The sequence below is a fragment of the Coenobita brevimanus genome, chromosome 57, assembly GCF_032717465.1.
Source record: "Coenobita brevimanus isolate Jiangsu-jjx chromosome 57, ASM3271746v2, whole genome shotgun sequence".
Lineage (NCBI taxonomy): Eukaryota > Metazoa > Arthropoda > Malacostraca > Decapoda > Coenobitidae > Coenobita > Coenobita brevimanus.
The window spans coordinates 11,487,161-11,513,088 of NC_137010.1; the positions used below are offsets into that span (position 1 = coordinate 11,487,161).

The 25,928-nt window shown below is 42.4% G+C and overlaps 1 protein-coding gene across 1 annotated transcript in view; it reads left to right on the forward strand.

The window, feature by feature from the left end:
• LOC145401885 (kinesin-like protein KIF7) overlaps nucleotides 1-25,928 on the forward strand; it is a 291,971-nt gene that overhangs the window by 81,718 nt on the left and 184,325 nt on the right. Inside the window, exon 7 of the mRNA XM_080273993.1 lies at nucleotides 2,414-2,632. Within this exon, the coding sequence (XP_080130119.1) occupies nucleotides 2,414-2,632 (219 nt within the window). The remainder of the gene's footprint in view (nucleotides 1-2,413; nucleotides 2,633-25,928) is intronic.

The following is a 25,928-nucleotide window of genomic DNA, read 5'->3' on the forward strand; positions in this document are numbered from 1 at the left end:
TCTCAATTCTAGAAGTGTTGTGAGATCAAGTAACCCTAATGAAATACATAATTTTTTAGAAGATATCTGCATGTGGTGGGTAGAGGATGAGTGAATGGGTACATTGCCCATTACACTGGACAGTCTCTTGGTAGTTTTTTGCTGTTATGCTTTCCTTTCTTATTTCTGAATCTTACGTTTCCGTGTTACAATGGGAAACATTAGTGTATGTGTGTGTGTGTGTGTGTATTTACTTAATTGTATTTACCCAATTGTGCATCCACTCACTTGATGTAGTGCTGCCTACTTCTTCCTTAGCCTTTATCATTCTTTTTCTGTGTCTGCCCTCCTCTCTTCCTATATCTCCTGTCTTTCTTGTCACTTCTTATTGCTCTTCTTTCCTTTACAGGTGGCTTTACATTGAGTGACAAGCCAAATGGTTTCCTGTAAGCCAAGAAACCATTTACAACGCTGGGTGGCAACCATATAACCAACCCATATGTGCTCCCTACATGTCAACAAGTGGGTTGGTGGAGGGTTAGTACCCCTCCCCATAAAACCAATAACTCAAAGTCAAGTGGCCACCCCTTACAGGATTATGGTGTCAGGCATTAGATAGATAGATAGTATTTACCCAATTGTGAAATACAGGAAATGAGCTCTGCTCGAGGGGTCCTGTCTCTGTTTCTCGATACGTCAGATTTTGCTTTAAACTCATTTAAGTTTTTAGACTGGACCATCTCTTTGTCCAGGCTATTCCACAGGTTTGTGCATCTATAAGGAAAACTGTATTTCTTGATATCCTTCAAGCTGCTTTGCTTCTTCAATTTCAATCCGTGTCCTCTTGGTACTCCCTTATCCTATACAAACAGATCTTCTCTGTCAGTTTTATCTACCCCCATCATGGTCCTGAACACTGCAATCATGTCGCCCCTCTCTGTCCTTTCCTTTAAAGAAGGCAAATCCAGCTTTTCCAGCCTCTTTCTGTACGACAGATCTGCCAGACTGGGGACCATCTTGGTTGCTGTTCTTTGTATTCTCTCAATCTTGTTTATATCTTTCTTTTTGTGTGGGGACCACACTTCTGCTGCATATGCTAACCTGGGGCAGATCATGGCCACTATCAGTGTTTTCATCATCTCCTCATCTATGTAATGAAATGCTAATCTTTTGTTAGTCAGGAGTTTATACGTCTCTCTAACTATCTTGTTAATATGTTTTTCAGGTGACAAACTATCCTACACCAGCACTCCCAAATCTTTCTCTTCTCTCACTTTTGTGATTGGTTCATTACCCATCAAATACTGTAATTCAGTGATGGCCTCTTGGTACTTCTGCCCATTTCCAATATTTTACATTTCTTTGCGTTGAATTTCATTTCCTACATCCGGCTCCAATCATGTATCCTATCCAGATATTCCTACAGCATTTTACAGTCCTTTTCAGCCTCTGCTTTCCTTAGGATCTTTGCATCAACAGCAGACAGACATACATAACTGTTCACTCCATCTACCTTATCGTTAACGTAAATCAGGAACATTACTGGTGCCAACACTGAACCCTGTGGGACTCCACTTGTTACTTCCCTCCATCTAGACATCCTATCCTTTATTACTGTCCTCATTTGTCTGTCTCTCAAAAAGTCTTTCATCCATTCCAAGAGGTTTCCCTTCAGTCCTCCTATATGCTCGGGTTTCCATATTAATCTCTCATGGGGTACCTTGTTGAAGGTCTTCTCCAAATCTAAATACAGTAATCCCTCCACTATCTGATGTAATAGAGCCAAAGGCATGTCCGGAGAGTGGTTCTGTCCGGATAGTGGGCCCTAGCCTCCTGGACTTGTACTTTTTGACCCTAACCTACCCTGACTCTGAAAAACACCTATACAGCTCCCTCTGGACATGCATAGCACCTATTTAAGACCCAAATCACACCAATAAGGGACATAAAAGACTGAAATAAATGCAAAAGAACCAGAGAATGAGGTTTTAGAGGTGAGTTTATACGATATTAAACATTCTGGGTACTTACAACAAGTCCCTGGCTCCTGGACTGGTAGTTATGGACCCTAACCTAGCCACATTCGTTTTTGCTCTGTAACTTCCACATTCATGGACAGATTTTGATATAACTTGACGCAGTTGTTCCCCATACCATGATGATGTGTTGCGTGGAACAACCAGCCATCTACTCCCAAGGATATTGTATTACGTGGCAATACTTGATTCATTTGTTTCATATTTGGATTCAGCATGAAAAAGTATACTTAGAGCACCTGTCTGTACCCCTGGGACAAAATTATTGTTGACCAGTGTTATTAATGGGAAACAGGGTAATGATGATGATGAAGATTTGCATACATAATAATCCAGTACATGTTACTGGTACTGGTATTCTAAATTGTGTGTGGATGATTTATATTTCTCTTCCATAGGATACTTTTGGAGGGAACAGCCTAAGTCTTATTGTTTGTTGCCTTTCGCCATCACCGGAGGATTTTGATGCCACGTTTAACACTCTGAAGTACGGAGGTTTGGCACGATATATTTTAAACTGCCCAGCTGTCAACTTGGCAATACAGGACAGTGCAAGAACATCAGTAGCAACCACCAATACTGCCACCACTCCTTGCTCCACCAACACTGCACTCAAGGTAAGTTGCTCATGGTCAGTATATCTATACTGTAATTCTTTCTTCTAAGCCTGACCCAGATTTTCATTCTTTTGCAGCTTATTTCAATGTAGGTCAGTGGGAGGAGAAAAAATAGTTGTAATGACTGCATGTGATTCATAGCACATCATCTGATTAGTATCATGCTAATGTTAATCTTTTGTTATAACTCAGCACTCAAGATGAGGAGATGGGAGCTTTAGACCATGATAAATGAATAAGGTGGTCAAAATTACCACCCAGGATGAGAGTCAGGTGCCATACACATCATTTCAGATCCCTAAGTAGATGCTGGAGGTTATTTAGTCAAATACTGTAATGTCACCAGGGATGTTGGGAAGACACGTGTCTTTAATCCCTGAGTGCAGGTGATGTCCTTTTCGGTTTATTTTTGCTCTTACTAATGTGGGTGATGTCAGTTTATCTACCTATCTGTTGCCAGACGCCTCAATCCTGTAAGGGGTGGCCACAAACATTTCACCTCCATATCGCCCTGTCCCACACAAATTCACTACTCTCCCTCCAGCACACCCCCCCCTCTCGTATACCTCTCCACTCCATCCCTCCATCTCATCCTCGGCCTCTCCCTCCCTCTCCCCCCCTCCACATCACTCACATACACTATCCTCGTCAGTCTCTTGCTCTCCATCCTCTCCACATTGCCAAACTACCTCATTGTATTTCTCCTAACACATTCTGTCACATCCACATCCACACCACAATGCTTCTTCACTTCCTCATGTCAGTGTGTCTCTCCATGTGACTCCACATGCTCCTCTCAAATAACTCATTTCTACTGCTTTCACTCTTGACTTGTGTCCTTCCAACAAGGTCCAAGATTCAATTCTATACGTTAGAGTTGGTATCACAGTACTGTCATGCAGTGACTATTTTACTTCCATGCTCACTTCCCTATTTCTTATCACTGCTTTCAAAGTACCAGCAACATTTCTTCCTTGTTGTACCCTTTCAATCCATTCAAGCTCCAAACTTCCATCCATACTCATCACACAATCCAGGTAGTTATATGCACTCACATTTCCATTTCGTTATCCTCCAACCTCACTGTACATTCATTGACTTCATTACTCCCGAAGACCATCACTTTACTCTTCCCTACAGTCACCTGTAGATTCTGTTTCATTCACACTCTCCCAAACTCATTCACCAGGCCTTGCAGTTCCCCTTCATCTTCATTTAACTCCTAAAGACCGCATTTTTCTGGAGCTATGTTCCACCCCAGCTGCAATTCAAGGTTGATTTTTCAACTTTTCTCAAGGTAAAATTTTTTCTTACAGACTTGAAGAGCATGAATTTACACACCTGAAAATGCCAATCACAATCTCCTAGGCCTAATGGTTACCACAAAACCACCCGTCAATGATTATAAAAGTCTCCCCTGGCAGTAAGAGAGAAAACTTAAAAGTCAGTGGAAACCTGGTTTTCCCTAGAGAACCTTACCAAAATCAATGAAATCAATATAAAACATGTTTTTGTTGATGAAACCAGGTACAGTAAAAGTCCACTCATTCAGCATCTGGTCTTACAGTACAGTATTTCCAGTGTAGTGAGAAATTCTTACTCTCTGGAAATCCTGACTCCATGCATTCATTGCATGTGTGCTGTTGGCTGTCAGACGTACGACTCATTCGCAACAGAAGCGCTGCAGAGAGAGGAACTAGCAAGATGGTCGGTTATTTCTTATGTCTATGGACTCGGGAATTTTGCCAACGATATTCCATGCAATTTTCACGTTTCAGTCCCGTGATTGTTACCAGTTTAGTCTTACTTGCCATTGTAAGGTCTCCTTTTCCTTTGAGCCATGTACAGTGGGCCTAATTCAGTGGGCCAAAAATTACTTAAGGATGAATCCCCAGTAAACAACAGTAGTTGCATGTTGAGAAAGACAAATTTCCCACTTTTAGTTCATTTTTATTGTAGTTACTGCCGTATTAAAGCTATTACAAGAGATTTACATGGCTTACATGTAGTTTCTTTGAAGTTGTATGTGAATGTAATCAGTGGTTTGGAGATGGTTAAGCAATTACCAGTGATTACAAAATTGCATAAGATGTTAATCATGGTAACTCTTAGTACTCCAGTTGTCAAATGGCTAATTTTTAGCTAAGCATGCTTTGGCGTCATTATGAACTTTTTTTGTTGAAACACCTTCTGTGACCATCCCTGAGTCATAATCAGCCGGGTGCCAGCTTGGTACACCCCTGAGGAATTTTTTTTAGAGCCAAAAAACAAAATGGCCACCACCAAATATCGATAGATCTAGTTTTTCGCCAATATCTGCACTTCTAAGCAACTTAGAAGCACAAACTTGGTGTCTACTAAAAGGTTTTCATGGTTAAGGAATCCAATTATGATAATAAAAAGCTTGTATATATAACAGGTCATCAGATTTTATATATGGCCACCCCCAATATTTGAAAGTAGCCTTCTCGTTTTACTATACACTTCCTCTAGACTACTAACATTCTCATTTCTAAACCATAGAGGAAAGCATTCTTAATGTTCACTATAAAGGTTTTAGGGTCTCTAAATCTAATAATTGCATGGAAAATTTCGTATGATATTACTATCACTTTGATTACAAAATCACTGCCACTAAACATCACTAAATCTGACTTTTGTTATATGTTTGTTTCTAAGTCACTAGGAAACATTTTATCTTTTATCTTTGAATAGGAATAGGACAGTAGTGTAAATGTGACATTTCTAATAATAAACTAAATAAGTATTTTCTCTAGGAAATTCATATATCCTTGACAGTGTTTCATAACTTGTTCAGTCATAATTATCATCATGATCATGATCATAATCATCTTCCTGAGCAGATACCGCTCTAGTATGTTCATTACAACACTCTAAGCCACACTTCAAAGTGATCTGTGACGATACAGACGTCTTTATCCTACTGGTTTATTTCTACCTTGAGGCGAAGATGGAAGTGAATGTCAGTATGGAGAGCCCATGTGCTTGAAGAACAACAGTTGACATTCACCAAACAGCACAAAAACACCAAAGCATTGCCAAATATCTGCCTGGGGTGCATGCCCTAACGGGTTGCGACACTGTCTCGTATCTTTTCACCATTGGAAAAGCCACAGCTTTGAGAGTCCTCCTTAATGGACATCAGCTCAACTTGATTGGTCAGATAGGAGCAGATGAAACAGACCTGTTATCTGAAGTGACTGCATTCATCGCTGCTTGTTATGGCTCCAAACATGAAGGTGATATGGGTGTTCACCGTTATCAGGTGTGGAAGGCTAAAATTGCAAATGCAAAGATTACATCTGCTCCAAAACTAAAGTCATTGCCTCCATCGCAAGATGCCTTTGTTCAGCATGTACGCCGAGCTCAAATGCAAGTCACTGTGTGGAAATCAGCTGCAGATTCCGACCCTCCAGTTTAGATCCCACACAGTATGGATGGTATGAAAGTGAAGATGGAACATCATTTCTTCCAACCACACTTCCACCTAATGTATCTTCTGTCCCTACCAACATTCTGCAGCTGATTAAATGTGGATGCTTCACCAACCGTCCATGTTCCTCTGGGCGTTGTGGCTGTGTGGTGTCCCAGATGTCATGTTCAGTGTTTTGTTGCAGTAATGCTGGCTTAGAGTGTTACAATGAACATACTAGAGCGGTATCTGCACAGGAAGATGATTATGATGATGATGATGATGATGATGATAATTATGATTGAACAAGTTATGAAACACTGTCAAGGATATCTGAATTTCCTTGAGAAAATACTTATTTAGTTTATTATTAGAAATGTCACATTTACACTACTGTCCTGTTCCTATTCAAAGATAAAAGAAAAAATGTTTCCTAGTGACTTAGAAACAAATATATAACAAAAGTCAGATTTAGTGATGTTTAGTGGCAGTGATTTTGTAATCAAAGTGATAGTTATATCATATGAAATTTTCCATGCAATTATTAGATTTAGAGACCCTGAAACCTTCATAGTGAACATCAAGAATCCTTTCCTCTATGGTTTAGAAATGAGAATGTTAGTAATCTAGAGGAAGTGCATAGTAAAACGAGAAGGCTACTTTCAAATATTGGGGGCGGCCATATATAAAATCTGATGACCTGTTATATATACAAGCTTTTTATTAATAATTGGATTCCTTGACCATGAAAACCTTTTAGTAGACACCAAGTTTGTGCTTCTAAGTTGCTTAGAAGTGCAGATATTGGCGAAAAACTAGATCTATCGATATTTGGTGGCAGCCATTTTGTTTTTTGGCTTTAAAAAATATTCCTCAAGGGTACCAAGCTGGCACCCGGCTGATTATGACTCAGGGATGGTCACAGAAGGTGTTTCAACAAAAAAAGTTCATAATGACGCCAAAGCATGCTTTTTCAGACTTCTGCTGGACTATAGGTAGAAATGTCAATATATACAAAATAGCAGAAATAGAGGTTATATATATAATTTAAGTGGAATTCCAAGCGATTTTATTCAGAAACCATCTGACAGTCGATTCAGTGACTGTAGTTGTGGAGAACATGCAGAAACCACGAGATATTGCACTTTTATTAAAGCATAATAACCAGTGAGATTTTGTGTCATTGTTTGCCATCCCTCCTACTCACACACCTCATCTCATATATTTCTCTCCACTCCATCCCTCCATCTCATCCTTTGTCTCTCCCTCATACTCTCCAAGCCAGACTTTCAACTTCTACCTTCTTATCTTGGCCAAACCATCTCATTATTTGTACTGTCATTTTCATTTACATATTTTATGTTGCAGGTAAAAATAGCAACAGTTATACATGTTGAAGGCCTCTTTATTCAAGTCTTATTTAACAGGTAAAAACCATTCTGATTTACCAGAAGGGGGTTTGCCAAATGGATGTGGAATTTAAGTTGAAAAATGAAGTGATTAAACACTAACACTAGTTATAATATTTTGTTGTGGTTGCATTATATAATTGAATTGTAAACTATTTTTTGTTTAACCTAAAACAGTACTGCACTGGTATCACTGCTGAACTTCAACCTTTCATCATTTTCACTAAGTCAAATAAGTATTGGAGATTTGATGTGGTAAGGCATACCACTGGTTACTTTTAGCTTAAGGGAAGGTCCAAAGAGTCCGATGAATGAAGTCAGGAGCTGCAGGAGACAGGAAAGAACAGACAAGAGTGGAAAAAAAAGAAAATGGAAGGAAAAAGAACTTTATGGAAGTTTTGTTTGATAATTAATGTAATTATTTTCAGATGATACATTACTTTCCATCGTGATGGTAACTGAATAGTGCTTGGTGTGAGCTTTAGGAGCTGTATCTGAGAATCAAATCTGACAGTGTAAGAGAGCATCATTATTATTTTAGTGGAATGAAATTACTGTCTGTGCAGTGATTCTGACTGGCCATTCAGAAGAATACATTATGAACAACAGTAAATATTTTCTTAGGTAGTGTGATGAAGAAAATAAAAGCATTGATAACAGAGGCTTGAGTGTTGCAGCTGCACGAGGCTTACATGAAGGAGTGTTAATGCCAGCTTTAACATACTGTATGGATGTGAAACCGTGGTGTGACATGAAAATGAATAGTCAAGAGTAAGAGCAGTGGAGATGGGACTGCTGAGGAATGCACGTGGCGTACAGAGGGTGGATAGGATACGAAATAATATGATTCGTGACTGATGTGGAGTGAGGAAGTCTGTGGACATCAGAATTGAAGAGAGTGTACTGAGGTGGTATGATCATGTGGAGAGAATGGGTAACAACAGAGTGGTGAAAAAGGTATATCTCAGCGAATTTGAAGGAGGGAGGAGGCGAGGTAGGCCAAGGAGAAGGTGGAGAGATATGGTGGATGAGTGTGTGAGAAAGAGAGGTTTGGAAGTCGGTGAGGCCAGGGAACTGACAGGAGATTGAACTGGCTGGATGAATGTTGTGAGAAGTGCATCATCAGGGATTTGACACCCATTTTTAACTTGGCAGCATCCGGATTGACTCTATCGAATACGTTTGTGTAAACCTACAGAACGTGATGAATGTTTTTGGCGTATCCGATAGAGCCAGGATTCTGGGGGGCTTGAATGATGAGTGAATGGAAATGTGGTTTATTGGATTGGGCATATTTGGGCTGTCTGGACATTGCTACTCCTAACCCTGCCTGAGGGTAGGAAAGGAGGTCCAGATGATGATGATATTATTTTCATGATGCACAGCATGGAATGGGGCTTGCGGTTAGACTTGAACAGTTGTGGGTTGAAATTTGGAGGGAAACAACTCTGGGGAAGCAAGTTCCAGAGAGGTGCAGTTCGGGGAATGAAGGAATTCTGATAGGCAGAAGTTCTGCAATATGGTTAAGTGACATTCCAGTCATGAGCGCTACCAGATGCCCATGTAGCACGAGGGAAGGCATGGAGAGGTGGCACCGTGGACACAACTTCGTCTGAGCATTTGCCAAAAAAATATCTGTAAGATAATGCAAGGGAGGCAACATTCCTTCTTGCAGGGGAGGTAGTTTATATGTAATGGCAGGGTTGTTAATGATTCTAACAGCTTTATTCTGAATTTTGTTTAGTTGTCTTAATGCAACCTCTCCACAACCATTCCACAAGGGTGAGCAATATTCAAGCTGAGAGCGCACATGACTCGTATAAATTATAGCTAACTGCTCATCGGCGAAGAAGTTACGGACTCTGTACAATAATCCAAGTTTCTTTGAGGCGGTTTTAGCAAGTGATCTGACATGAGAGGTCCAGCTGATGGCACTGTTAAGTGAGACGCCAAGAATTTCAATACTTTTGGAGATGGGAATATTAGTAGCACTGAAGGTAATGTACGAATCTGGCAATATCTGTCTATTAGTAAACTGTATATATTTAGTTTTACTAGCATTAAAAGAGACAAGGTTGTTTTGTCCCCATTCACTGATTGTAGATAGATCTTGATTTATGGAGATGGCTGTACTGAGTTGAGAGGTAGAGATATTAGACTTTGTAAATGGATGTCTGAGTGTGAATGAACTATGTAGTGTTGAGTTATCTGCATATGAGTGAATGGGATTGTGGGTGACAGATAAGAGATCATTAATATGAACCAGAAATAGGGTTGGCGCCAGAACTGATCCCTGCGGCACACCGTTGTTAATTGAGTGGAAATTGGAATATACATCATCTACTTTTACTCTTATTTTCCTGTCACTAAGATATGAAGAAGTCAAAGGAACAAAAGACGTTAGTCCATAGCAAGGGAGTTTGGACAGCAGGGAACAGTGCCATACTCTATCGAAAGCTATAGAGATATCAAGAGCTACTGCATGAGATTCTCCAAAAAGATCAATTGATTGGTGGATGGTATGAGTTAAGAGATTGAGTATGTCAATGGTGGATCTTTCGTGCCGAAAACCATATTGTCTATCACTAATTAAGTTGTTGGATTCAAGGTGTTTAACAATGTGCTTATTAATTAAACTTTCAAATACCTTACCAAGAGAAGATGTGACAGCTATTGGTCTGTAATTGGAGGGGTCAGACGAACTTCCTTTCTTCGGAACTGGGTGGATATTGGCTTCTTCCCATGAATTTGGGAATAAAGAAGTACGTATTCATAGTCTGAATAATTTAGCTAGGACAGAGGCAAGTTCAGGGGAACACTTTTTCAAAACAATTGGCGGAATTCCATCTGGGCCTGGAGCTTTGTTGGTAGGTAAATTGTCTAGGACGGATTTTACGTATTTTGTCTGTATTTTAAGTGGGGCAATTTCAGGAGAATCAAGTTCCAGTACTGGGACATTCTGGCTGGTATCGCCTATGGTAGAGTTTCTGGCAAAGGTACTGGCAAAGATATCTGCTTTCCCATGTGGGTCATATATTACGTGAAGCTCCAGAATGTGGTGAAAGTTTTTGATGTATCGGATAGACCCAGGATTTCGGGGCTTGAATGATGAGTGAATGGAAGTGTGGCCCTTTGAACTGGACAAACTTAGGCTGTCCGGACGTTGCTACTGCTCACCCTTCCCGAGGGTGGGAGAGGAGGTCCGAATGATGATGATGATGATGATGATGTGCCAGAAAGCTTAAGCAGTTTTATGAACATGTTTACAAATGATGCAGAAATTATGAAGCAAATTCAGAATGATGACAGTTTAGAGGAGTTGTAAATTTATTTGAATAAGTTGTATGGTTGGATTCAGACTTGGAAAATAGAATTTAAGCCGCCCCATCCTGACGTTTTCTGGGCAGTGGTACGTCCCAGTCCCGACATTATTGGACCTTTTTTTTTTTTAGGCTCATACATTCGCTTTTGGTGAGAAACATCAAAAATTCATAAAGAAATCGCTCACCTGAGGTTTAAAATACTCGATCCAGGTACGAGTACCTCCTTACCTGACTGGGTTTTCTAACAGGCTGGCATCAAAGAAAACGAGTTCTATGGGAGGGTAACTATTTTATCCACTCATAAACAGTATTTATTTATTTACTTGGTACGAATTTATATGTAGTACAAACGTTGGGTCTGGTTAGTACTTGGATGGGTGACCGCCTGGGAACACCAGATGCTGTTGGCATCCCTACGTCAAGTGGGGTTGGTGGAGGATTAGTGCCCCTCCCTGTAAAACAACTAACTCTAAGCCCTTGGCCACCCTGTCTGGGATACATGGCGTCTGGCAATGAATGAATGATGAACAAGAGTATATTGGTTTTCAAACAGTAATATAGGCATTATAAGCATTGTTTCACTCACTAACTCATCACCATTCATGACCTTTTTTTCCCACATTACCTGATCATCATTTCTTACTGTTTCTTCCTCTAATGCTATGTAAACTTTGTCCTCCACATTGTCATTGATTGGGGAATCACTCTGGCCCTGAATGTCTTTATTGGCCAGGTCACTGGTAACAGGTGAATTGCTGAGACAATGGCGTGCAGGGGGGGGGGGAGATGTTATGCGGTGTAAGGCATTGTCCCTGCTTGGCATCTTGTAGAGGAATAGAGGAAGGTGTCACGTGTATATGTGCCAAAAATCACTCGCGAAAATTGAAAATTGTGCAAATTAGGGACCTTGCAATGTTGCCGCGTTAATTTACGTCTCCGGGATATGAGTGCACATCATGTGAGGACGTGAATTCACGTCTCCGGGACGGGGCGGGTTAATGCATATATCTAGATACTATGTCGCAGAAATGGGAACAAGTGGCAAAAAACCTGAGTATTGAATGAGAAGAGGGAGGATTAGCAGAGCAAGAGAAGAGAAAGATCTGAAAGTAACCATACGAGGTCTGTCCAGAAAGAAATAGAAGTTTTTAAATAGTGCTCCAACTAGCCAGTGTAGCGTGATTGCAATGGGAGTGCTGTGTAGCAGCGGCTTTGAGATTTAGTCGAACTGTAGCAGAACTATGCCACGTTAATGGTCATCGAGGTACATGTACAGTACATCTCCACAGTATGTGAGTTCCGAGTACGCAATCCCCCTTGTACGCGAGGACCTATTTTATTTTATTTATTTTTTTTTTTTTTATTTTTTTTTTTTATTAGTACGCGAATTGAACTCCTTGAAAGCAAGACAGGCAGTGAAGAGTGGCCCAAATCTGAGGTTACCCCGAATACCCGCAATTGCCCCTCCAAGAAGCGATAACAGTAGCCTACTCTCCACCCACCTTCATCCATCTGCCATATCCTTGTTGATTTACCTAGTAAAGCTATAATCTTGTTGGTTTACTTCATCTTAGGTAATATGTCTTAGTCAGTTTCCTTGTACAGTACAGAACTTATGTCTGAAGAGCATCTCAAGGGTTGCCCATGAAAGGGGGTGCTGCTCATATGTAATTTTTCCATAAGTTTATGTATTCACAGTATGCAAATTCCTAGTATGCGATGTCTTCTGCCTCCCATATAGGCGCGTACTAGCGGAATGTACTGTACTTGAGTGAATATTTGTTTAGTGCACTTGCCGATTTGTTGCAAGTTGGACAATAAAGGATCTTGAAGAGCAGCGTGTTTATGTGAAATTCTCTTTCAGATTGAGAAAAGCATTTATTTTTTGAAAAATGACATAACAGATAACAGGTGATGAAATGTGGGTGTTCAGCTATGATGTCAAAACAAAAGATGGTCATCACAGTCGATTGGAACATCGTCACTACAGCCAAAAAAAGCCCATCAAAATTGCTGAAATGTGCAGTGGATTTTGATCATCTTTTTTAATTGGAAGGGTGTTGTTCATCATGAGTTTGTTCGACATGGTCAGTCAGTCAATAAAGAGTTTTATTTGGACATTCTGAAGAGTTTGAGGGAGGCAGTGTGAAGGAAGAGGCCTGAGGCTTGGACAAACAGAACCTGAATGCTGCACCATGACAATGCACCTGCTCATGTGCTGCTCCTTATCTGAGACTTTTGACGAAGCGCAAGACAACTCTCATTCCCCAGCCACCTTACTCTCGGGATTTAGTCCCTGCAGACTTGTTTTTGTTCCCAAAGTTGAAATCCACCCTGAAAGGTTGCCAGTTTCAGATGAGAGAGGAGATCAAAGAAAATTTGTCAAGTGCACTGAACACACGTTCACTCGGGCGCGTGTACTTTGATGACTATGTGACATGGCACAATGTTGCTAGTGTTTGACTAAGACTCAAAACCACCACTACACAGCACTCCCATTATGATCATGTTACGCTGGCTAGCTGGTGTGCTATTTTAAAAGTTTGGTATCCTTTTGGATAGTCCTTATACTGGATGATCTGTTACCAGAGAAGCATGTAAATAAGATCATTGGAGGGACATATAGACTGATAGCTAATATGAGAGTGACTTTCATCTGTCTGGATGAGGAGATGTTGAGGCAGATTATTGTGTCCATGATAAGACCCAAAATTAAACATGTGGCAGTAATATGGTTACCTCATTTAATGAAGCATATGAGAAAACTGGAGGAGTACAGAGGATGGCAACTAGAATGCAACCAAGTTTGAGGGAACTGTCTTATGAAGGGAGACTGAAGAAGAAGCTACCAATGCTAAATGAGAGAAGAGAGAGAGAGAGAGAGGAGATACGATTACTGTGTTTTAAGGAGTTAGAGAACTGAAAAAGTTGGATAGAGATCTGTTTGTGGAAGGTGATGGAAGGACAAGAGGACATGAATATAAATTGAAGATTAGATTTTTAAATGATGCGAAAAAAATTTAGTTTCCCACATAGAAGTATAGACATTTGGAACAATTTGGAAGAGGAGGTGGTACAAGCAAAGAATATCCATGTGTTTAAAAGTATATTGGATGATTTAAGTATGGAGACAGGACAACACTAACTTAACTTAAATCCTGTTTATTACAGCAAGGTAAATACATGGCTAAGACATAGCATCCACTCTGGTTGTGTGATTATTGGTGTAAGCATATTAATAATAATGGCGTACTTTATATTAGTTGAAAAGCGGCACCTGTAAGTCTTGAATGCAAAGTTGTAATAGTAGCTTAACACAAGAATATGATTCTGGCACAGTCTGGAAAAAGTGGTATTGAGTGGGTGTCAAGCCTTAGCACTGGGTGGCCAATATACGGTCAGACTCTGAGATACTGAGATATGATGCCCCCAGATGCGACACCCTGGCTTAGCGATGGGGGTAGAAATACCACCTTACCCCGACGAACAATGGCCAAACCCTGGCATGACGATGAGTTTTGTGTTGTTTAAACTGATTTTGATTATATTTTAGACAAATTTTGTGTTTAGATTGATTTATAAACTGTTGTTAGACTTAATGCGTTTCAGTCATATGTGAGGTGAACATTGTCATTTTGGGGGTACAGTTTACTATGTTTGATTTTTTTCCCAAACTTATTTTTGATGATTTTCATATTTTATTTTTGGGTTTACATGGATTATAAGCTGCTTTAGGCTTAGTTTGGCTTGTTTTAAAGCTATTTGGGGGTTTAGGTTAGCTAGAAACTTGTTTTTGGACTCATTTGGGTGGGTTTAGGACTTGGTTGGGGGGGGAAAACCCGAGGCTCAAAAACGCATCTACTTATGTTAAATCTACCCTGAGATACGATACCCTGCCTAGCAGTGGGTTTTTACTTAACCAGTTACATCATTAAACCGGGGTATGCCTGTATAACACTCCACTTACACTCCACCAGGTAATTTCTTGTGTACTCTAATGTGGGGATGGCACAATCAGTGTCATCAGTATGTACCCTGCATCATTAATTCACATCCTACTGCAAGTGCCTCAGCCAAGCACACATCAACTGACTGAGCCATCTCTATAGAACACGATATAGCCCCATGAGTTTCATGTGGAGCGCTGTTTATGAGCCATCCTCTCTCCCTCCCTCTGTCTGTGTCTGTCTGTCTGTCTGTCTGTCTGTCTGTCTCTCTCTCTCTCTCTCTCTCTCTCTCTCTCTCTCTCTCTCTCTCTCTCTCTCAACGCTGGAGATAGGGTTGCGAGAGGTAGTCTGAAAAAGAACCGGGACAGGGTTATTGAGTATGACCTCAAGGGTAAGAGACTGATCAGGGAAGCTGCCAGAGATCGAGCAGCATGGAGAACTGCCATTAGGTGACCAAGACCGATGCATACAAGCACGTTGGACCCTTTAAGACAGAACCGAAATGAACCGATATACAGTAATCCCTCAATTATCCGGACATAATAGAGCCAAAGGCATGTCCGGATAGTGGCAACATCCGGATAATGAACACTATTCCCCAACCACACCCAGACCCTACCTGTACCCACCTACAACCTATACCAAACTTCTTCTCTCTTCTATACCAAACTTATTTCTACAGTACCTATGCTTAATTTGGCAGTGTTTTCTGGTCATTCAGGGATTTTTAGACATCAGAACATGCATAGGCATATCAAAAGTAATGGTAAACACCAAGAAAACCATGAAGAAAAACCACTGAAAACCAAAAAACACCCTGCCTGAACACTTCTGTATAAACAGTACCCCTCCTTATTTTGGTAGTGTTTTCAGGTCATTCTGGCATATTTTGGCATCAGAACATACATAAGAATATCCTAAATAATTTTCAGAACCAAGAAAACCATGCATAAAAGCCACTGAAAACCAAAAAACACCCTACCTAAACATCACTGTATGTACAGTACCTCTCCTATTTTTGGTACTGTTTTTGGGTCATTTTACCATATTGTGACTTCAAAGCACACATAGGAATATCCTAAATAAATTTTAGCACCAAGGAAACTACGAAAGAAACCTAATGCAATCTGCCGAAAAACATTCATTTGGGGTACTTACCACCTAGAGCACCGTCAGTCTTTGTAACCTGCCACCTCCAGCAGGTTGTCCCGTGTGGTCTAGTGGCAAATACTAGTGCTGAACGGAGGTAAAAAAAACTTGTCCTCATCATCCTCAACCTGCTGGAGCTGGGCAATGACCGGTGATGTGCGGTGCGGTGCTGTGATTGTGACCTACCCACTTCAGGAGACTCTGAAGACAGCTGCAAACTTACATCTAATGGAAACTCAGCAGCTGTTGACGTGCTCGGTTGCGGGTCCGAAGGTGAAGGTGGGAAACGAGGTGGTGGTGGTGGTGAGAATGGACTGGCACTCGTGGGGGTCACAGGCTTGATGTACGAGTTGATCCTGGTCTGACGACGGTAGGACCAATGGATCTGTCGGAGGATAACAGCATCCCGGATTGCCTGCAGTTCCATCGCCAGGCTAAGCAGCACCAACTCCCTGTCACAGTGTGGATGCTCGGCATACTCCAGCATCTCCTTCAGGTAGCCATGGAGGACACTGAGACGAGGGAATGAAGGAGTTGCGGAAGGGTGTGAGTCAGGGTCCTCATCCTCGTCCTTGTCAGTCCTGCTGTCCTCCTCCGTGCCCACAGAGGCAGCATCGGTGATCTCCTCATCAGACATGGTCTGATAACCAGGATTCCTGCCGTCATCATCCAGCCAGTCCTGCACGTCATCGAGATTCATCTGCTCTCCTGCCTGTCTAAGGCAACTGTGGAAATCATCCATGTCAAAGCCCTCGAAGTCGTACTCAGCTTCCATTCCCTACAGGAGACGAGACCAACCGCTCTCAAGGGTTTTGATGGAGACTTCCTTCCAAGCGTTCGACCAGTTGAACACGGCAGACTTCGGGTCGTAACGCCGAAGATTCTGCAAGGTCTGCTTCCCACGTGTGTCTTCCACCGCATCCTTGTCCTCCAGCACCACCATCACCTCGTTGAGGAACCTCTGGTGGTACAGTCTCTTTGCAGCCATGATCATACCCTGGTCCATTGGTTGAATCAGAGCAGTCGTATTAGGTGGCAGAAACATGCACCTAATCCGTCCGTCAAAAGCAACCAAATCCTTCTCAGTCGGATGTGCAGGAGCATTGTCCAGGAGCAGGAGTGCCTTCACCTGGTCGCGAGCGATTCCAAGGATCTCTGTTTGATAACGGATGACCTCCATGACCAGTTTCTGAAGATCTTAATGGTAAACCAGGCCTTCACAGAATGGTACCACACAACAGGCAGGCTATCCATCAACCCATGGAGACAATGTGGTTGTTTTTCTCGCCTAACAACAGTGGGTTTGAGGTGGTGCATCTTGTTAGCATTGGCACAGCACAAAACAGAGACACGTTGTTTGGACAACTTCCGACCAGACACAGACGTCTCCCTTTCCTTGTATCAGCTGTATAGGAATTCCTCAATTAGTCACTAATATGTCAGCTTGGAATCCCACAGCTGATCACCAATTTATGTATATCAGCTGAGTCGTGACCTCACAGTTCCAAGCAAGATTATAGCTGCGCCTGGTTGAAGTCACTTTCAGCTGACACACTCCATCAGAATGTCTTCTCACACACTGGAGATGGTGGGAATCGGTGCAGAATCCTGTTGAAGGAATGTAGAGGCAGCGTGTGCAGGTGAACTGAAACTGAGTAGATTAAATCTCTCTTTATTGGCCACAGAAAGATACAACTGCGACACTGAGAGAGGGCAGAGTTATATGTCCCTCTTGTTTGAATGATAAATGCGTTCTGCCCTAGCCCGCCAGCGTCCCCCTCTGGGTGTGGCGCTGGGATAAAAAAAATCAGAGGTGCTAAACCTCCACAGACAACTGGGATTTATACGTGAATAAAAGCATTATAACTGTACCATGTACATTATATACCTCAATAAAGTAGTATTGATTACATTAAAGTATACCTATCTATCTATCTGTTGCCAGACGCCTCAATCCCGTTTGGGGTGGCCACAAACAAATCGCCTCCACGTCGCCCTGTCCCCTGCCATTTCACTGCCCTGCTCCCAACTCACCCACCCCTCTCTCATATACCTCTCCACCCCATCCCTCCATCTCATCCTCGGCCTCCCCCTCCCTCTTCCCCCCTCCACCTCACTCATGTACACTCTCTTCGTCAGTCTCTCACCCTCCATCCTCTCCACATGGCCAAACCACCTCAGTGTGTTCCTCATAACACTTCCTGTCACATCCACATCCGCACCACAACGCTCCTTTATATCCTCATTCGTCAGCCTGTCTCTCCATGTGACTCCACAGGCTCCTCTTAAATAACTCATTTCCACTGCTCTCACTCTTGACTTGTGTCCTTCCAACAACGTCCAAGCTTCACTTCCATACGTTAGAGTTGGTATCACAATACTGTCATGTAGTAACTTTCTCACTTTCATGCTCACTTCCCTGTTTCTTATCACTGCTTTCAAAGAACCAGCAACCTTTCTTCCCTGCTGTACCCTTTCAAGCACTTCACCCTCCAAACCTCCATCCTTACTCATCACACTACCCAAATACTTAAACGTACTCACATTTTCCAATTCTTCACCATCCAACCTTGCTGCACATTCACTGACTTTACCTCCCTCAAAGTCCATCACTTTACTCTTCCCTACATTCACCTTTAGATTCCGTTTCTTACACACTCTCCTAAACTCATCCACCAAGCCTTGCAGCTCCCCTTTGTCTTCACTCAACAACACAGTATCATCTGCAGACAACAGTACAGGGAGTTTCCAAACAGTATCCTCTCTCGCCAGGGCCACTCCAACATCCACCACCCTACCTTGTACCTCTTTTACCACCCTATCCATGTACAGATTGAACAACCATGGAGAAATAACACATCCCTGTTTCAACTCCACCTTCAAAGAAAAATTCACTTAGTTCACCATCCACACGCACTGCAGCCTTAGCACAATCATACATACTCTTCGCAGCATTCAACAACTTCCCATCTACTCCATATATTCTTAATACTTTCCACAATCCTTGTCTATCCACCCTGTCATATGCTTTCTCCAAATCCATGAAAGCTGCATTCAACTTCTTTCCCATCTCTAGAAACTTTTCCACTAAAGATCTAAGAATGAACATCTGATCTGCACAGCCTCTTCCCTTCCTAAAGCCTCCCTGTTCTTCAACTAATTCCTCTGTTCTTTCTCTAATTCTGTCAGTAAGTATCCTACCGTACACTTTTCCAATTATACTTTTTTTTTTTTTTTTTTTTTTTTTTTTTTTTTTTAACAGAACGGAGGAAGGAAAAACAAATGGGGAAAAAAAAATAATCCATACACCAGATTACTGGTGTCCTCTGTTCATAAAATATCTGTAACAGTTAGACTTGAACAGTTGTAGGTTGAATTTTGGAGGAAAACAACTCTGGGGAAGCGAGTTCCAGAGAGATGCAGTTCGGGGAATGAAAGAATTCTGATAGGCAGAAGTTCTACAATATGGTTAAGTGACATTCCAGTCATGAGCGCTACCAGATGCCCATGTAGCACGAGGGAAGGCATGGAGAGGTGGCACCATGGACACAACTTCGTCTGAGCATTTGCCAAAAAAATATCTGTAAAATAATGCAAGGGAGGCAACATTCCTTCTTACTTGCAGGGGAGGTAGTTTATATGTAATGGCAGGGTTGTTAATGATTCTAACAGCTTTATTCTGAATTTTGTCTAGTTGTCTTAATGCAACCTCTCCACAACCATTCCACAAGGGTGAGCAATATTCAAGCTGAGAGCGCACATGACTTTTATAAATTATAGCTAACTGCTCATCGGCGAAGAAGTTACGGACTCTGTACAATAATCCAAGTTTCCTTGAGGCGGTTTTAGCAAGTGATCTGACATGAGAGGTCCAGCTGAGGGCACTGTTAAGTGAGACACCAAGAATTTCAATATTTTTGGAGATGGGAATATTAGTAGCACTGAAGGTAATGTACGAATCTGGTAATATCTGTCTATTAGTAAACTGTATATATTTAGTTTTACTAGCATTAAAAGAGACAAGGTTGTTTTGTCCCCATTCACTGATTGTAGATAGATCTTGATTTATGGAGATGGCTGTACTGAGTTGAGAGGTAGAGATATTAGACTTTGTAAATGGATGTTTGAGTGTGAATGAACTATGTAGTGTTGAGTCATATGCATATGAGTGAATGGGATTGTGAGTGACAGATAAGAGATCATTAATATGAACCAGAAATAGGGTTGGCGCCAGAACTGATCCCTGCGGCACGCCGGCGTTAGTTGAGTGGAAATTCGAATATACATCACCTACTTTTACTCTTATTTTCCTGTCACTAAGATAAGAAGAAATCAAAGGAACAAAAGACGTTAGTCCATAGCAAGGGAGTTTGGACAGCAGGGAACGGTGCCATACTCTGTCGAAAGCTTTAGAGATATCAAGAGCTACTGCATGAGTTTCTCCAAAAAGATCAATTGATTGATGGATGGTATGAGTTAAGAGATTGAGTATGTCAATGGTGGATCTTTCGTGGCAAAAACCGTATTGTCTATCACTAATTAAGTTGTTGGATTCAAGATGTTTAACAATATGCTTATTAAATAAAGTTTCAAATACCGACAGCTATTGGTCTGTAATTGGAGGGGTCAGACGAACTTCCTTTCTTCGGAACTGGGTGGATATTGGCTTCTTTCCATGAATTTGGGAATAAAGAAGTACGTATGCATAGTCTGAATAATTTAGCTAGGACAGAGGCAAGTTCAGGGGAACACTTTTTCAAAACAATTGGCAGAATTCCATCTGGGCCTGGAGCTTTGTTGGTAGGTAAATTGTCTAGGATGGATTTTACGAATCTTGTCTGTATTTTAAGTGGGGCAATTTCGGGAGAATCAAGTTCCAGTACTGAGACATTCTGGCTGGTATCATCTATGGTAGAGTTTCTTGCAAAGGTACTAGCAAAGATATCTGCTTTCCCACGTGGGTCATTTGTAATATTGCCATCTGAAGATTTTAGTGGGGGAATGGAAGATGACTTGTTAAAGATATTATTGAAAGAATCAAGAGTTGACCAGTATATTCTATTGTCATTAGGGTTGTTAAGTAGTTTTGATGCTTGCTTTTGAAGAAAGTTTGATTTAGATAGATTTCATACAGCTTTTGCATGATTTCTAGCAATTTTAAATTGGGAGAGTGATTCAGATGTTTTTGATTTTAAGTAAGAGTTATATGCTAATGACTTTTGGGCTGTTGCTCTGGCACAATTGCCATCAAACCATTTTGGAGAAGACAAATGCCCGTATGATTACCACACACTTCTTTTTCCGCTTTTCCTTTGTACAAGGGAATAATTATACAGTACCTGACTTCCAATCCTCCGGGACTCTACCTTCCTCCCAGGCCAATCTGCACATCTTCCACATCCATTCTACTACTATCTCTCCCCCATGCTTCAGCATTTCACCACACACTCCATCAATTCCTGGGGCTTTCCCCAATTTAACTTTCTTCATTGCTTCCACAACTTCTATCTTACTGATTTCTTCCTGTCTTCTCACCTCCCTCCTTCTCCCAGCCATTCCCCAGCCACTTATACTCGCATTACTTCCATCCTCTATGTTCAACAATTCCTTAAAGTGTTCTCTCCATCTGCTCACTTTTTCTCCCTTCTCCACTAGTAATCCACCATTTTTATCCTTCACTCCCCTGCTAACTTCACTTCCACCCTAACTTACTCTCTTCACCTCTTTCCAGAACATTTTCTTACAGTCCCTCCACTTTACACTCAAATTCCTTCCATATTCCTCATCCACTCTCTTCTTACTCTCTCTTACTAATCTTTTCACCTCTCTCTTTCTACATATAACTCTCTCTTTCGCCTCTCAACTTCTTCCACCCCCCTATTTCTCATCCATTCATTGTATGCTTTCTTCTTTCGTGCCACAGCCTGTATACCAACAAGGTAAATATTTCCCCGGAAGACTTAAACATATATCCAATTCATATTTCTCTATCGCCTTCCCTTTACTCTAGGTTCTGATTAAAAGAAGATGTTTGAGTGCACATCTTATCCCAAGCCACACCTTACAGTGAAATGGTGTTTGTTGGTTTATCATTCATACTACATTGCACATTGTTAATTATGAATAAACAACTTTATATGCAATATGCAACAATAGTGTGGAACTATAACTAGTCATGGGAAACAATATTGGCACCAGAACATCCTCAGCCAGCATGTGGGTGGGCGAGGAGCGGTAGAACAGACCAGTTTCGTCAGTGTTATAGACTTGAGCAAGGGCAAGGCACTAGTCCTTGATCAGGCACTTTAGTTTCTGGCAAAATGGGTCTACTTCTTCTGCTGCCACATCCAAGGCTTTGGCGTGTGCCTTTGGGCCTGTAAGTCCATGACATAGCTTGAACCTGAAGAGCCATCCCTCTGACGCCTTGAAGTCCTGGATGTTGTGCAGGCATGCAAACTTCTTAGCAGCAGCCTTCACCTCGGTCCCACACACTAGCACACCAGCACCACGTTGCTGATGAAACCACATAAAAGTCGACCGATCGATAATGGCGTGCCGGGCCTGGACCATTACTTTCCTGTCACCGCGACATGTGCTTTCTCCAAAGTCCTGTCTGTACTGCGTAAGCTTGTCACATGACTTCTTGATATCAAACAGTGTTGAATGGGCTATATCATATTCACAAAGGATGTGTCCTATGGTCCAGCCCGCGTCAACCTTGCCCAATATTTCACGCTTCTTCTCCAGACTCAGAACCTTCCTCTTCCGCTTCTCAGGTGGCAGTGGAGCAATCATTACACACACAAGAATGCAGCAGAGCAAGGCCACAACCTGAAGAAGGTAGGGAACCACCACAAAAGCAACTGTAGTCACAGCCATCGTTGCAAGCAGAACCACTCACGAGGGGCAGAGAGGCAGGAACTGAGGTGTGGGCTTCTGTTCGCCGGCAAACAGGAGTACAGCGCTGCCATATCACACCCAGTGGTTGCTCTTGAGCACAGAGAAAGCCACACGCAGCAAACTGGCATCTGTCTATAAGGTTCACCTCTATTTGCCCAGGCAAGGGTTACTACATGATGGCAACAGCGGATGACCAGTAGATCACCTTCTCAGGCAGTGTATGACTCATGCAGTCTGCCAGGCGACTCTGACCATTCGGTAGGGAAGCAGACAGGCGCACGTGATGGGAGGTTTCCGCACTATTCCTGGAGGTTGGGGGACTCCCGCCATTCGGTGTAGGGCCGGACGGGTGGTTTAACTGTACATTTACTCATGGGTTGTGGTCTGTGTTAAACTTGCGGTGGCCACTGGCACCCCTCATCCGGGAACAACACTCACCTCCTCTGTTCAAAAATAACCATACAATTTTTTAGAAGATATGCTCAATGTCTTTCCCAGGCAAAATTACATAGGATATCTATGTATGGAGGGTGAAAGACTGACGAAGAGAGTGTATATGAGTGAGGTGGAGGGGGGAAGAGGGAGGGGGAGGCCGAGGATGAGATGGAGGGATGGGGTGGAGAGGTATATGAGAGAGGGGGGTGTGAGTTGGGAGCAGGGCAGTGAAATGGCGGGGGACAGGGCGACTTGGAGGCGATTTGTTTGTGGCCACCCCAAACGGGATTGAGGCGTCTGGCAATAGATAGATAGATAGATCTTTGCCTAACCTTACCAAACCTAACCTTTCTAAATAGAGCTGCTTGGCTGAGGTGGCTGACTGTGTTACTGAAATGAATACCCATACCGAATGGAAGTGTATTGTACTGTACAGTTCAGTACAGTATTGTACTGTACATAGAGTACCGTACATACGTACAGTAGAATACTATGTACAGTACAGTATTGTAGCACTGTACTGTCATATGCATTGGTACGGAAATTACTGTACTGGTATTCTTTGTCATCGTGGCCTGTGAAGGAATCTCTTTGTGTATGTGGTGCATGTATGTCTCCTTATGTCCGCGCGATTTTCAACCTTCGATAAAGAGACGGATGGGCGCTGTCACCAAACATTTATTTGTGGGTTGTGGTCTGTGTTATACGTGCGGTGACCACCCACACCCCTTAGCCAGGAACCGCGCATGCCTCTTCCTTTCAAAAATAACCATAGGATTTTCTTGAAAATATGCTCAATATGCTTCTATCATTCCTCTTCTGTCTTTCTTTCCTTCATTCTTTCCTCTTTCTTCTGTCTGCAGGTGACTTTTCACTCTCTCCTCTGTCTTTTTTTCCTTTTTTCTTTCCCCTTGCTTCTGCCTATGGGTGACTCTACACTGAATGACAAGCCAAATGGTTTCCTGTACACCAGGAAACCATTTACTATGCTGGGTGGTAACCATATAACCAAAATATGGTGCCTGGTGGTTTAGTGGGTAATTAAGGCTCTCCAGTCGGATGAGCCTGTGTAGGTTTATATCCAAGGGGAGGTTGGGGTTTATTGCTCACATAATGCAACTCAGGGATTAGTGAGGCTGGTCACTCTCATCTTAAATGTCAGGACCAACTTGCCTAGCCCCGGCTTCCTACGCTCCTCATGAGGCGGCATAGGATTGGATAATGGATGGATGTTTCCCAGGCAAAATTATATAGATTAACTGTATTTTACCTTACCAAACCTAACCCATCCCAGTACGGCTGCTTGGCAAAGGTGGGTGACTGTGGCATTGAAACAAATACCCATACCAAATGGAAGTCTGCTGTACTGTACATACACACATACAGTACTGTACTGTGTACAATACATTACTGTAGTACTATTATATGCATTGGTACAAAATGCATGTCTGTCTATCTATATACCTAGGCTGCTTCCCCCAAGGAAAGGGAGGTAGCCGAGACAGGACGACACACTCCCCATTTACTCATCCACTCAAACACATTCATTCGCATCTTAACCCCAAAGGGGAGAATGGACAGATCCTCACCGCACCACACCGCACAAGGGTCAACTGCTCAATGCAATCAGTGACATCCGCAGTAGGGCCCGACAGCAGAGCTGGTTTACCCCTGCCACATCATAACAGACCCATCCCTGTACTGATATTGTACTCAGCGTGGGAAGGTCTGTGTGTGTGTGTGTGTTTGTGTGTGTGTGGTGCAAGCGCCTTCCAGTGGCTGCGTGATTTTCGACCTTCGGTAGAGAGGTGGACAGAAGTCTTAGCCATGTGGCCGCGCGACTATCGACGTTTGGTGGAGAGGTGGATGGGCACTGTTAGTGAACATGCACTTGTGGCTTGTGATCTGTGTTACACGTGTGGTGGCAGTGAGGAAAGAGCTAGCCTGGTGGCCGGGCGGTACTAGTCATTGGGTGGGGATGCATATGGACAGTTTGACCCCACTTGCGGGTTACAGTCGTATTGTTCGGGTGCTGGAGGTTCATTAGGAGCGATCAGATGAGCGTGCGACTTTGACCATACAGTACAGGAGCGGATGGACATTTTAGCTCTGGCTGTGGGCCACGGACTTCTTCACGTTCATGGCTGGAACCCAGTGGCCACGATACTGAATGTTTGGACATGTCGGCTGGCTCGCCAAAGTACTTGGACACCTTTACGTCCGGATAATAGCAAGTAAGTTCAGATAATGATTTAATAGAGCCAAGGTCCAGCATCCGGATAATTGAGGGCTCACTGTATTTATACAGTATCATCATCATCCGGACCTCCTTTCCCACTCTAGGGCGGGGTGAGTAGTAGCAGTGTTCAGACAGCCTAAGTTTGCCCAGTTCAGTGGGCCACCCTTCTATTTATTCATCATTCAGGTCCACAGAATCCTGGCTTCTTCAGGTAGGCCAAAAAAATTTACCAATTTCCTTAGCTTCACATATACCATTCTGATAGTCAATCCAAACGCTTTCACATTAAAAAGGGGTACCAAATCCCTGGCTGTGCGCTTCTCCGCACAAATGTCATCCATCCAGCTCGGTCTCTTGTCAATCCTGTAACCTTGCCAACTTCCATACCTCTCTTCCTCACACACTCAGCCACCATATCCCTCCACCTTCTTGTTGGCCTACCTTGCCTCCTCCCTCCTTCA